The 14,163-nt window shown below is 45.2% G+C and overlaps 1 protein-coding gene across 2 annotated transcripts; it reads right to left on the bottom strand.

Moving 5' to 3' along the window:
• Positions 1 to 4,305: 4,305 nt before the first annotated feature.
• LOC123119475 (zealexin A1 synthase) lies at positions 4,306 to 6,564 on the bottom strand. 2 transcript variants are annotated; one of them, XM_044539281.1, is made up of 2 exons: positions 5,531 to 6,564; positions 4,306 to 5,117 (listed from the first exon to the last, which is right to left on the bottom strand). In XM_044539281.1, exons 1-2 carry the CDS (start codon positions 6,425 to 6,427, stop codon positions 4,482 to 4,484), a joined length of 1,533 nt encoding a protein of 510 aa, XP_044395216.1. In that variant the 5' UTR covers positions 6,428 to 6,564; the 3' UTR covers positions 4,306 to 4,481. The 2 variants fall into 2 exon arrangements, with proteins under 2 accessions (XP_044395216.1, XP_044395217.1); XM_044539282.1 differs by having other exon boundaries at positions 4,306 to 5,108; positions 5,531 to 6,551.
• Positions 6,565 to 14,163: the final 7,599 nt, after the last annotated feature.

The following is a 14,163-nucleotide window of genomic DNA, read 5'->3' as shown; positions in this document are numbered from 1 at the left end:
GCAGGCAGGGCAGCGAACAGCCGTTTGGCTACATAGTACTCCGAGAGAAATAGACATTTTATGTAAGGCAGACCGTATTGATCCGACTTAATTAATGAAAGTTTTTCATTCGCAAAAAAAAAGTAATCTAAACCAGCACTAATTCTAGGATGAATGCAACCAAGAATTCAACAAAGCAAATACTAAATGCAAATTGCTAAAGGGTAAAAAGATAGGTGCAACGGATGAACTAATCAATTTTTTGGCTTTTTGTGAGATATATGGCTGAAAAACAATCTAATCCAATAAAATTTTAAATCTCTCACCAATGATTCTGAAAAATGACACCACGTGAGGTGAACTGGGGTACGATTTTTCGATGAGAGAGGATAACTACAATTTTTGTAGGGATTTGACCCTCAAGATCCGGCTACCAATCGTACATGGAGAACCGTACACGAGTGTTGTCCACGGTAATCGTTGAACCAACTTCACGGTGTTATTGACCGAGTTAACGGCGTGATCGACCTATCAACGAAGGATACTTCAGCGGCATATTGTGCTTATAAGCTTGATCTTTCTAAGGCGTATGACCGAGTGGATTGGGAGTTTCTAGAGATGGCTCTACTCAAGTGGGGTTTCTCGCATAAGTGGGTTTCTTGGATGATGTCATGTGTGCGCTCAGTGAGATATTCTGTGAAATTTAATGGGAAGCTCTTGAATTCTTTCTCACCATCACGAGGGCTTCGTCAAGGTGATCAATTATCTCCGTTTTTGTTTCTCTTTGTGGCTGATGCTCTGTCTGCTCTTGTCAATAAAGCAATTACGGAGGAGAGTTTGGAAGGGGTGAAGATATGTAGACGTGCACCTGTGATATCTCATCTATTATTTGCAGATGATTCTTTATTTTTTTCCGAGCCTCTGAGCAGTAAGCTATAACTGTCAAAGGTTTGTTGAACACTTATGCAGCAGTTACGGGTCAACTTATTAACCCTTGGAAGTGTTCCATCCTATTTTCTGAAAACTACTCGGAGTCAGTGACAACTGGGATTAAAGGTATTCTGGATATCACGAAAGAGGTTTTCGAGCCAAAATACTTGGGCCTTCCTGTGCCGGAAGGAAGGATGCATAAAGGGAGATTTGAAACAACTCAAGCAAGTCTTAGTAAGAGACTAGTCGACTGGAGTGAGCAATTTATGTCTTCAGGTAATAAGGAGATTTAATTAAGTCTGTTGCGCGGGCGATTCCTACTTATGTTATGAGTGTTTTCAAATTGCCTTTTTCCGTCCGTGATGATCTGACACGTTTGATGAGGCAGTACTGGTGGGGAATTGAAAAAGGAAAGAGGAAAATGGCTTGGCTCAGTTGGGATAAAATGCATCTTCCAAAGTCTAAGGATGGTATGGGGTTCAGAGATATGCGCGCTTTTAATCAAGCCATGTTAGCTAAACAGGCTTGGCGATTAATTGAAACTCCGGATAGTTTGTGTGCTCGCATGCTTCGGGCGAAATATTATCCGAATGGGAATCTTCTGGACACGGTATTTTCAGGTGATTCTTTGGCTGTTTGGAAAGGTATTGAATATGGCCTTCAACTAGTGAAAAAGGGTTTTATTTGGAGAATCGGTAACGGCTCTATGGTGCGTACATGGCGTGATCCTTGGATCCCAAGAGGTAATGATCTTAGACCGATTACTCCGAAAAGGAATTGTCGCTTTAATCATGTTTCAGACTTTCTGTTCAACCATGGTGGATGGAACATGGAGCGTCTCCAACAGCATTTTTGGGATGTAGACGTGCAGCAAATTTTGAGAATACGTACATCTCCGAGAGGCCGGGAAGATTTTATTGCCTGGTTTCCGGAAAAGTCTAGACAATTTACTGTTAAGAGCGCCTACAAACTCGCTACTAGAGAACATGATGATTCATTTGCAGGAGGGGCTTCAAGTATGTGTCCAGAGGGAGATCGATCCATATGGGATTATGTTTGGTGGGCTAAAGTTCCTCTTAAAATGCGTATTACAGCTTGGAAGGCTGCGTCAGGTGCTCTTGCCACTGATCAAAACAAGTTATACCGACATATCGGTACTACTGATTGTTGCAGGGTGTGCGGCCGGGAGAGGGAAGGTTCTTACCATGCCCTAGTTGCATGCCCTCAAGCACGACTTGTGTGGCAGAGGATGCGAGAGTTATGGCCATTGCCAACTGATGATGTGTTACTAGATAATGGTAAAGAGTGGCTATTGCATGTGCTTGCTGCATGTGATAATAAGGTACGTGATATGGTCATTCTACTTATATGGAGAATTTGGCAACTTCGCAATGATGTTGTGCATGGCAAGGAAGTGCCACCGGTTGATGTTACTATGGAATTTCTGGATAGCTATTATAAGTCCTTGGATCTAGCCAGGAATTATAGCATGGAAGAAATTTTAAAAGGGAAGATGTTGGCACAGGAGGAGGTTATTCCTATTAGTATTCAGCAGGCCGCGGCTCCTGTTCCTTGGCCACCACCTCCAGCAAATTGGGTTGCGCTGTCTGTTGATGGATCTTTCTCAGCTCATGATGGCAAGGCAGGTGCTGGTATGATCTTACGTCGTGATGATGGCTCTATTATCTTTGCTGCTTACCGTGTTATATTTAATTGCAATGAGGCACTCGAGGCGGAGATACATGCAATAATGCAAGGGATGGCCCTTGCTTTACAACATACTGATCTACCAGTTAAGGTGCAATCGGATTCCTGTAATGCACTTTCGATACTTTCTGGTGATAGTATGTCCCGGTCGGCCTATGGTCATCCAGTAGCAGAGATTAAATTTTGTATGGATGAAAGGGAGTTTGTTCCACAAAAAATTAGTAGGACTCAAAATAGGGTAGCAGATTGTATGGCAAATTATAGCCGTACCGAGTCTTGTACTGCGGTATGGATGAACAGATGTCCTCCACGTTATGAGGACTTATTGCATCTCGACTGTAACCCTGTGACTTTGGAATAAAATTTCCATATTATTCGCAAAAAAAACGAAGGATAGGCAAATCGAAGAACATGCAAGAAATAAATAGCCAAGCAATTTAAAATTGCGGATATGCTAGTTGGGATTAAATCTCACGAGACGAAATAATTGGGTTTTCATAGGATGTCTTGACGGTCACACTAGTCGCCACGAGCGAAGACAAATAAAAGCAGCGGTAGCTAAACTTTTTTAAACAGACGCAGGACTCGTACATAGGTCGGATACTCGACGTCTTAGAAAGACCCGGCGTTTGATTTGGCTGTTGACAAGATGTGGCCCAACGTGATGTAGGGGCGCACTAATTGAACCTTGTATCGCTGGCTCCTTGCACCGTAGCATGGGCTCGTCTATACGATTGTGTGATTGACGCAAACAAGTTTGCCTCCTCCCTCCTAATGCATGTCTGTAAGTCCTTGACCGGTTGTACGTGTACCACCATGCATAGTACGATCCCAATGAAGGGACGTGTGCACTTGCATGGCTTATGTAATCTTCAACATAATCTCTCGTCTTCATATTAATTCTGTAAAATGTGTCGTGTAATATTTGTAGGCGTATCTATGGTGTCTATGTTCATATCAAGGGAGGTAAGATGATCCACCTCCAAAGAACTGCGAAAGGAAAGTGCATAATTGGAACTAAACGATGTGGGCACGTTCATTTGAATACATGCACATTCACATAATTTCTCCTTCCATGATTATTGCTATAGTAGATACCAAAAATGCCAAACGGAGACCGAGCTCCATGAAGGCCTTTATTTGAAAACTTTAAAATTCAAATTTTTCAGTTTCAAAAAATTCTGAAAATAAATGCACATATACCTAGATACATAACGTACATGTGTGCAAATTTTCAGGTCGAAATACATTAAAATGTGAGCTATATAAAAAAGACAAATCTGGGGCTTTTTAGCATATGTATTGTTCATCTTCAAAGTTCATGTTTTTTTTATTGTGCAGCTCGCAATTCAAGGTATTTCATCCTGAAATTTTTCGCACATACACTTTACATCTTTGCATACATGTGTATTTTTTCAGAATTTTTTGAAACTGAAATTTATGAATTCTGAATTTTTTAAAATAAAGGGTTTCATGGAGCTCGGTCTCCAAAATGCCCTACTCGATAGATACCGCATATCTACGCTATATAAATCATCAACAACGAGATAAAAACTTGTGTGGCCAAGAAGCTTTCTAGCTGGTGACACATCCCTGCATCATTTTTCATTTGACAGCAACCTAATTGTATGAGATCGTGGACATTTGGCATCTATCTCGGTTTCTCCATCCATACAATTAAAACTCTTGGACAAAGAAATAAATGAGACATACATATGCAACAGCAACTGAGATTTAGACAGGGTATTCAATTGTACAAGGACGATGATGACACCTTGCAGCTACGCAAATGTATTGGCCAGAAAATACATATAATTCCAAATTAAGGCGCCATCCCTACATGCATTGAGCCATTAACAAACAAATCAATTTCCACATGGGACGTGGGATTTTGCGTGCACCGAGAGCTTGAACTTCCTTCTCACTGTGATACCGAAAGTCTCTGTCATGTCCATATCTTCGGGCCTCATGTCACAGGGCAGCTCCCAATCAAAGTGGAAAAGGAGACTAGCTAGCGACAACTCCATGTTGGCCATCGCGAGCGACATGCCGGGGCACATCCTCCGGCCAGCTCCGAACGGGAGGAACTCGAAATCGGCGCCCTTGAAGTCGACGGTGCTGTTTTCGAATCTCTCTGGCCTGAATGCCTCTGCGTCACCCCAGTACATGTCGTCCCTCCCCATCGCCCACACGTTCACAACCACCTTGGTGCCCTTGGGCACGTCGTAGCCCATCACCCGACATGTCTCGCGACACTCCCGTGGGAGCAGGAGCGGCCCCGGCGGGTGCAGCCTTAGAGCCTCCTTGATCACTAGTTGGAGATAGCCCAGCCTCACCTTGACGATGTCCTCTTCGGTGAGCTTATCTTTTCCCTTGAAGGCCTCTCTCACCTCCGACTGCACCTTATGTAGCACCCGTGGGTTTTTCATAAGCTCCGACATGGCCCACTCTAAGGTCGTCGACGTTGTCTCGCTCCCAGCAGAAAAAACGTCCTGCAGTTGCTTATCATTCGATGTTAACACACAAATCAGTGTCGTCAAACTAAATATAAAAATTACCCCCTCCGTTCCAAAAGAATTAAAGTTCTAGGTTGGTCTTAAGTCAAAGTCGCTTGAGACTGACCAACTATATTGAAAATTGTGCTAACATCTAAAACACTGAATGCATATCTTAAGGAAATATATTTCAAAAAATATCTCAATGGATTAATTTGGTGTTGTAGATGTTAATATATTTTTCAAACTTAAACTAGTTTGACATGGGACAAATTCAGAACTTTAATTATTTTTGGAATAATGGAGATAGTAGAGGCACCCATCTGTATTAAATCTAATTAACACACTGATCAACAACTGATGTACTAGTACAGAACCGTGCTATAAAGGATGGTTGAGGAATGATCATAATATCTTACCAAAATGACGGCTGTGATCATCTCGGTGGTGAGTTCAAACTGCAGGCCGCCGTCCTTCTGCAGCTTGAGGAGGACGCCGAGCAGGTCCTCATCTCTCTCTGGCTCCGGCGCGCCGGCGCGTTCTCTTACTCTTATAATGCTCTGCACGATGCGGTAGATGTTCCTCTGGCACTTGACCATGTCCCGCGCGGCGACGCTGAGCCGGCGCACGAGCCGCGACGAGGGGTACAGGTCGGCGAGGTTGATGCCGCCGGTGAGCCGCACGGCCTCGTCGAGCTCGTGCAAGAACTCGTCGCGGTGGTCGCACCTCTCGCCAATGGCCGCGCGCACCACGGAGTCGGTGATCATGCGGCACATCTTCTCGCTGAGGTTGACGGCACGGCCGCCGCGGCACCCGTCGGAGACGGCGTGCAGGAGGCGCGCGACCTCGTCCTCCCGGACGGGGCGGAAGGAGAGCACCCGGGGCTGGCTGAAGAGCTCGTGCACGCAGACTCTGCGGAGCTCGCGCCAGCGGTCGTCGTAGGGGGAGAAGAGGATGCCCTTGCCGCCGCAGGTGATGATGTCGAGCGTGGCGCTGAGGTGGCGGCTGGCGAAGGCGGCGTCGTGGGTCCTCATCACCTCCCTGGCGGCCTCGGCGGAGGAGACGATGAGCGTGGGCACGGCGCCGAGCCGGAGGAGCATGAGCGGGCCGTGGGCGCGGGAGAGGTCGCGCATGGCCCGGTGCGGCAGGCCCCCGGAGCGCGAAAGCAGGAGGTGGTGCAGGCTGCCGATGAGTGGCAGCTGCCATGGGCCCGGGGGCAGCCGCTGCCCGCGGATGGGTGATGCGTAGCGACCGGTGACCAGCTTGAGGATGAGGAGGACGAAGAAGAGAGAGACCAGCGCCGTGAAGTCTATCATTTTGGTCGAGAGAGCTGCAGCTGACGAAGAAGGCAAGGAGGCCCCAGCAGCACATAAATATAGCAAAAATTACAGTATACTGCTACTGGTAGAGTGAAGAGATCTGAGCTCAAAAATGTTGCTGCACGTGAATTGGTCGACAGATCACGTGGTGGATCGTGTACATACAGATGGGCATGGATGGAGTAGAGTTGTAAACAAATGGTGCAGAGCGCGCCGCGCGGCTGCGCACGTTCGCTCGCTCACTGAATTTCTATTATTTCGATAAAGAAAATATATTAATATCGTGAAGATATCGATTACACCCAGCCTCTACATTAATAAAATGTCCGACTAGACGTTGAGGATGCACACAGCCAAAAAGCGATAAAAAGAAAACAGAAAACAGAAAAAAGCCCCACCACACTCGCTGCAGCAATACACTAACCACCACCAAAGACAGCACCCGGACCGCAAAAAGGACCTCCAAAGACGATGCCTTCAAGAAGAGAACAGAGCACAAGCACCATCATCGCCCGATCAATGATTTTAGGTTCTCACCCTGGAGAAAGTCCGAGTTCTAAAAACAATGCCTTCAACAAGATCATTGCCACACACTACCAATGAAGGCCAGACATTGGGTTTTCACCCATAGAATCAAGACTCGGTACTCAAGGAGCACCACCAAGACTGAAGTCCTCCGGTGCTGCTGCCGCCACTTGTCGGGGCCGCTAGTGCAAGTCACTAAACACAAAGCTCAGTCTTCACATCCAAAGCACCTTTCCGTCGTTTCTTCTGATCCTCCAATCGCAGTCGTCATGACATTCTCCGTCTCTCTCAATACCATGTAAATCTTGAAGTAGACATGTCCCATGGTATCGACAAAAAACAGAGCTTCGTGCCGCACCCACTTAAAGCCGCACAGGCAGATGCACGGATGCGCACGGTCGAATTTCATCTGATTCAGAAAATCAAGAGTGTCTTGCGCCAATCTGTAGATCTCTGACAGACAAATCCGGAACTCATCTACAACCAGATCAAAGAGGATCGATAACATGCAGATCGTCAGATTGGCGTGAGAAGAACAATAGGGCAAGCCCACCAGCATCCATTGGCACCACCGCTACTGCCTCCAGCGTCCAGAGGCTGCCAGGGGGCGAGATCTGGTGGCAGGCCCGCCAGACCTCAGGTAGGGACCGGCCACCGCGACCTGCAGGTGCAACTCGCCACACGGATCCATGACAGCGAACGCGCACCCCACCGCACCATACGTGCCGCTAGGGGGCGAGATCTGGTGGTAGGTCCGCCAAACCTCAGGTCGGGACCGGCCACCGCGACCTGCAGGTGCAACTCGCCGCGTGGATCCATGGCGACAAACGCGCCCCACTGCGCCGTACGTGCGATGACGCAATGCGCAACGAGTCCGCCAGGGTGGTCGCCAAAGTCGTCCGACGCTCGGTGTTGCCTGCGACCACATAGACTAGAGCTGCGCTGATGAGGAAATGGCTACCACAGTTACACCCACAAACCCTTCTACTATACATATTGGACCAATTAATAAAGCTCCCGCACGCCATTCAAATTATCAGGTACTTTCATTTTTTGTAATGTTTTTAATGTTCGTAAGAATGTGATGCTGTCTAACTTGGATACATTTGTGTTGATTACAGTTGAACGGCCTAGCATGGACCAGAAGGATGAACATTGAAGCATCATCAAGCATGAAGATGAAGGCACGCGCGAAGGAAACAAGAACGGAGTTTCCAATGAAGATTTCCGCACTTTGAAGCCACCACGATGACATACAAGAAGATGGACGAAATATATAAGATGCCCGTTCATAAAATTCATCCATAGCTTATTATAGGTGTTGCGCCATCTTATCTGTGGGTCAGACCCATGTAATTTCGAAATACTACTTCATAGGCTATTTTTAGAGTCCGTATTATAGGGGAAACGACTGAGGAGGTGTTTTAGTCCCACCTTGCCAAGGGTGGACAAAATCCCCTCTCTTTTCCCCTATAAATATAGCCCTAAAGCATCCTTTAGACTTGGGTTTTAATTAGTTAAAAGTTAGCCACTCTTGCAACTTCGTGTACTTCGTTTGTGTCCAACGACCAGACCAAGACCGCTTTTAGAACCCCACTTTTATCAGCACTTCATATATATTCGCCATATTCAGATTGCTTTATCATATTCTTGTGTGTTCTTCGATTGCTTGCAGGAATAGACCTTCGTGGTCAGGTTGATCGTGCTCCGGTGTGGTCAATAACCTCTCGGAGTTGGTTTAGCGATTGCTAGGCGCAACGTCGTGCACATTTGTAGTCGGATCGTCAAAGTTATCTCCACCAAATCGATAATTATCATCTCATCGAAAGATCGGGACCCTCGCCTCTATCAAGCGCCCCCACACCGGCGTTGACCACGTGGATTTGGATTGGGAACTGACGGTGGTGGCCACCTCCCAGCGACAGGTGCGGACAACCACGACCCCTTGGGCCATAATTCCTCGTCCAGGAGGTATCCACCAGTGGCGTAGCCTGGGAGTTGACCGGCAGCACGAGGTACCCATGGCAGCGACGGATCTGATGAGGGCCAGCCGCAGAAGTCAGCTGGAGAGAGGAGCAGCAGAAGAGAGGGAAGTGTTGGAAATATGCCCTAGAGGCAATAATAAAATGGTTATTATTATATTTCCTTGTTCATGATAATTGTCTATTGTTCATGCTATAATTATGTTATCCGGAAATCATAATACATGTGTGAATACATAGACCACAACATGTCCATAGTGAGCCTCTAGTTGACTAGCTCGTTGATCAACAGATAGTCATGGTTTCCTGACTATGGACATTGGATGTCATTGATAACGGGATCACATCATTAGGAGAATGATGTGATGGACAAGACCTAGTCCTAAGCGTAGCGCAAAGATCGTGTAGTTCGTTTGCTAGAGCTTTTCCAATGTCAAGGGGAGAGGCGCGCCATAGGGGGGAGTCCTACTCCCACCGGGAGTAGGACTCCTCCTTTCCTTGTGGGAGTAAGAGAATGGAAGGGGGAAGGAGAAAGAAGGAAGGGTGCGCCCCCCTTCCCTAGTCCAATTCGGACCAGACCATGGGGAGGGGTGCGGCCACCTTTTGAGGCCTTTCTCTCCTTTCCCGTATGGCCCATTAAGGCCCAATACGAATTCCCGTAACTCTCCGGTACTCCGAAAAATACCCGAATCACTCGGAACCTTTCCGATGTCCGAATATAGTCGTCCAATATATCGATCTTTACGTCTCGACCATTTCGAGACTCCTCGTCATATCCCCGATCTCATCCGGGACTCCAAACTCCTTCGGTACATCAAAACTCAATAAAACTGTCATCGTAACGTTAAGCGTGCGGACCCTACGGGTTCGAGAACTATGTAGACATGACCGAGACACGTCTCCGGTCAATAACCAATAGTGGGACCTGGATGCCCATATTGGCTCCCACATATTCTACGAAGATCTTTATCGGTCAGACCGCATAACAACATACGTTGTTCCCTTTGTCACCGGTATGTTACTTGCCCAAGATTTGATCATCGGTATCTCGATACCTAGTTCAATCTCGTTACCGGCAAGTCTCTTTACTCGTTCCGTAACACATCATCCCACAACTAACTCATTAGTCACAATGCTTGCAAGGCTTATAGTGATGTGCATTACCGAGTGGGCCCAGAGATACCTCTTCGACAATTGGAGTGACAAATCCTAATCTCGAAATACGCCAACCCAACAAGTACCTTTGGAGACACCTGTAGAGCACCTTTATAATCACCCATTTACGTTGTGACGTTTGGTAGCACACAAAGTGTTCCTCCGGTAAACGGGAGTTGCATAATCTCATAGTCATAGGAACATGCATAAGTCATGAAGAAAGCAATAGCAACATACTAAACGATCGAGTGCTAAGCTAACGGAATGGGTCAAGTCAATCACGTCATTCTCCTAATGAGGTGATCTCGTTAATCAAATGACAACTTATGTCTATGGCTAGGAAACATAACCATCTTTGATTAACGAGCTAGTCAAGTAGAGGCATACTAGTGACACTCTGTTTGTCTATATATTCACACATGTATTATGTTTCCGGTTAATACAATTCTAGCATGAATAATAAACATTTATCATGATACAAGAAAATAAATAATACTTTATTATTGCCTCTAGGGCATATTTTCTTCAGTCTCCCACTTGCACTAGAGTTAATAATCTAGATTACACAGTAATGATTCTTACACCCATGGAGCCTTGGTGCTGATCATGTTTTGCTCGTGGAAGAGGCTTAGTCAACGGGTCTGCAACATTCAGATCCGTATGTATCTTGCAAATTTCTATGTCTCCCACCTGGACTAAATCCCGGATGGAATTGAAGCGTCTTTTGATGTGCTTGGTTCTCTTGTGAAATCTGGATTCCTTTGCCAAGGCAATTGCACCAGTATTGTCACAAAAGATTTTCATAGGACCCGATGCACTAGGTATGACACCTAGATCGGATATGAACTCCTTCATCCAGACTCCTTCATTTGTTGCTTCCGAAGCAGCTATGTACTCCGCTTCACATGTAGATCCCGCCACGACGCTTTGTTTAGAACTGCACCAACTGACAGCTCCATCGTTCAATGTAAATACGTATCCGGTTTGCGATTTAGAATCGTCCGGATCAGTGTCAAAGCTTGCATCAACGTAACCATTTACGATGAGCTCTTTGTCACCTCCATATACGAGAAACATATCCTTAGTCCTTTTCAGGTATTTCAGGATGTTCTTGACCGCTGTCCAGTGATCCACTCCTGGATTACTTTGGTACCTTCCTGCTAGACATATAGCAAGGCATACGTCAGGTCTGGTACACAGCATTGCATACATGATAGAGCCTATGGCTGAAGCATAGGGGACATCTTTCATCTTCTCTCTATCTTCTGCAGTGGTCGGGCATTGAGTCTTACTCAACTTCACACCTTGCAACATAGGCAAGAATCCTTTCTTTGCTTGATCCATTTTGAACTTCTTCAAAACTTTGTCAAGGTATGTGCTTTGTGGAAGTCCAATTAAGCGTCTTGATCTATCTCTATAGATCTTGATGCCCAATATATACGCAGCTTCACCATGGTCTTTCATTGAAAAACTCTTATTCAAGTATCCCTTTATGCTATCCAGAAATTCTATATCATTTCCAATCAGTAATATGTCATCCACATATAATATCAGAAATGCTACAGAGCTCCCACTCACTTTCTTGTAAATACAGGCTTCTCCAAAAGTCTATATAAAACCAAATGCTTTGATCACACTATCAAAGCGTTTATTCCAACTCCGAGAGGCTTGCACCAGTCCATAAATGGATCGCTGGAGCTTGCACACTTTGTTAGCTCCCTTTGGATCGACAAAACCTTCTGGTTGCATCATATACAACTCTTCTTCCAGAAATCCATTCAGGAATGCAGTTTTGACATCCATTTGCCAAATTTCATAATCATAAAATGCGGCAATTGTTAACATGATTCGGACAGACTTAAGCATCGGTACGGGTGAGAAGGTCTCATCGTAGTCAATCCCTTGAACTTGTCGAAAACCTTTCGCAACAAGTCGAGCTTTATAGACAGTAACATTACCATCAGCGTCAGTCTTCTTCTTGAAGATCCATTTATTTTCAATGGCTTGCCGATCATTGGGCAAGTCAACCAAAGTCCATACTTTGTTCTCATACATGGATCCCATCTCAGATTTCATGGCCTCAAGCCATTTTGCGGAATCTGGGCTCACCATCACATCTTCATAGTTCGTAGGTTCGTCATGGTCTAGTAACATAACTTCCAGAACAGGATTACTGTACCACTCTGGTGCGGATCTTACTCTGGTTGATCTACGAGGTTCAGTAATAACTTGATCTAAAGTTTCATGATCATCATCATTAACTTCCTCATTAATTGGTGTAGGTGTCTCAGAAACTGGTTTCTGTGATGAACTACTTTCCAATAAGGGAGCAGGTATAGTTACCTCATCAAGTTCTACTTTCCTCCCACTCACTTCTTTCGAGAGAAACTCCTTCTCTAGAAAATTTCCGAATTTAGCAACAAAAGTTTTGCCTTCGGATCTGTGATAGAAGGTATACCCAACAGTCTCCTTTGGGTATCCTATGAAGACACATTTCTCCGATTTGGGTTCGAGCTTGTCAGGTTGAAGTTTCTTCACATAAGCATCGCAGCCCCAAACTTTAAGAAACGACAACTTTGGTTTCTTGCCAAACCACAGTTCATAAGGCGTCGTCTCAACGGATTTTGATGGTGCCCTATTTAACGTGAATGCAGCCGTCTCTAAAGCATAACCCCAAAACGATAGCGGTAAATCAGTAAGAGACATCATAGATCGCACCATATCTAGTAAAGTGCGATTACGACGTTCGGACACACCATTACGCTGTGGTGTTCTGGGTGGTGTGAGTTGCGAAACTATTCCGCATTGTTTCAAATGTAGACCAAACTCGTAACTCAAATATTCTCCTCCACGATCTGATCGTAGAAACTTTATTTTCTTGTTACGATGATTTTCAACTTCACTCTGAAATTCTTTGAACTTTTCAAATGTTTCAGACTTATGTTTCATTAAGTAGATATACCCATATCTGCTTAAATCATCTGTGAAGGTGAGAAAATAACGATATCCGCCACGAGCCTCAACATTCATCGGACCACATACATCTGTATGTATGATTTCCAACAAATCTGTTGCTCTCTCCATAGTTCCGAAGAACGGTGTTTTAGTCATCTTGCCCATGAGGCACGGTTCGCAAGTACCAAGTGATTCATAATCAAGTGGTTCCAAAAGTCCATCAGTATGGAGTTTCTTCATGCGCTTTACACCGATATGACCTAAACGGCAGTGCCACAAATAAGTTGCACTATCATTATCAACTCTGCATCTTTTGGTTTCAATATTATGAATATGTGTATCATTACTATCGAGATTCAACAAAAATAGACCACTCTTCAAGGGTGCATGACCATAAAAGATATTACTCATATAAATAGAACAACCATTATTCTCTGATTTAAATGAATAACCGTCTCGCATCAAACAAGATCCAGATATAATTTTCATGCTCAACGCTGGCACCAAATAACAATTATTTAGGTCTAAAACTAATCCCGAAGGTAGATGTAGAGGTAGCGTGCCGACCGCGATCACATCGACTTTGGAACCATTTCCCACGCGCATCGTCACCTCGTCCTTAGCCAATCTTCGCTTAATCCGTAGCCCCTGTTTCGAGTTGCAAATATTAGCAACAGAACCAGTATCAAATACCCAGGTGCTACTACGAGCATTAGTAAGGTACACATCAATAATATACCTTTGTTCACCTTGCCATCCTTCTTATCCGCCAAATACTTTGGGCAGTTCCGCTTCCAGTGACCAGTTTGCTTGCAGTACAAGCACTCAGTTTCAGGCTTAGGTCCAGACTTGGGTTTCTTCTCCTGAGCAGCAACTTGTTTGTTGTTCTTCTTGAAGTTCCCTTTCTTCTTCCCTTTACCCTTTTTCTTGAAACTGGTGGTCTTATTGACCATCAACACTTGATGCTCCTTTTGATTTCTACCTCCGCAGCCTTTAGCATTGCGAAGAGCTCGGGAATTGTCTTACTCATCCCTTGCATATTATAGTTCATCACGAAGCTCTTGTAGCTTGGTGGCAGTGATTGAAGAATTCTGTCAATAACGCTATCATCCGGAA

The sequence above is a fragment of the Triticum aestivum genome, chromosome 5D (genome assembly GCF_018294505.1).
Source record: "Triticum aestivum cultivar Chinese Spring chromosome 5D, IWGSC CS RefSeq v2.1, whole genome shotgun sequence".
Classification (NCBI taxonomy): Eukaryota; Viridiplantae; Streptophyta; class Magnoliopsida; order Poales; family Poaceae; genus Triticum; species Triticum aestivum.
The sequence above is the reverse complement of the archived record's forward strand: the minus strand, read 5'-3'. Positions and strand labels throughout refer to the sequence as shown.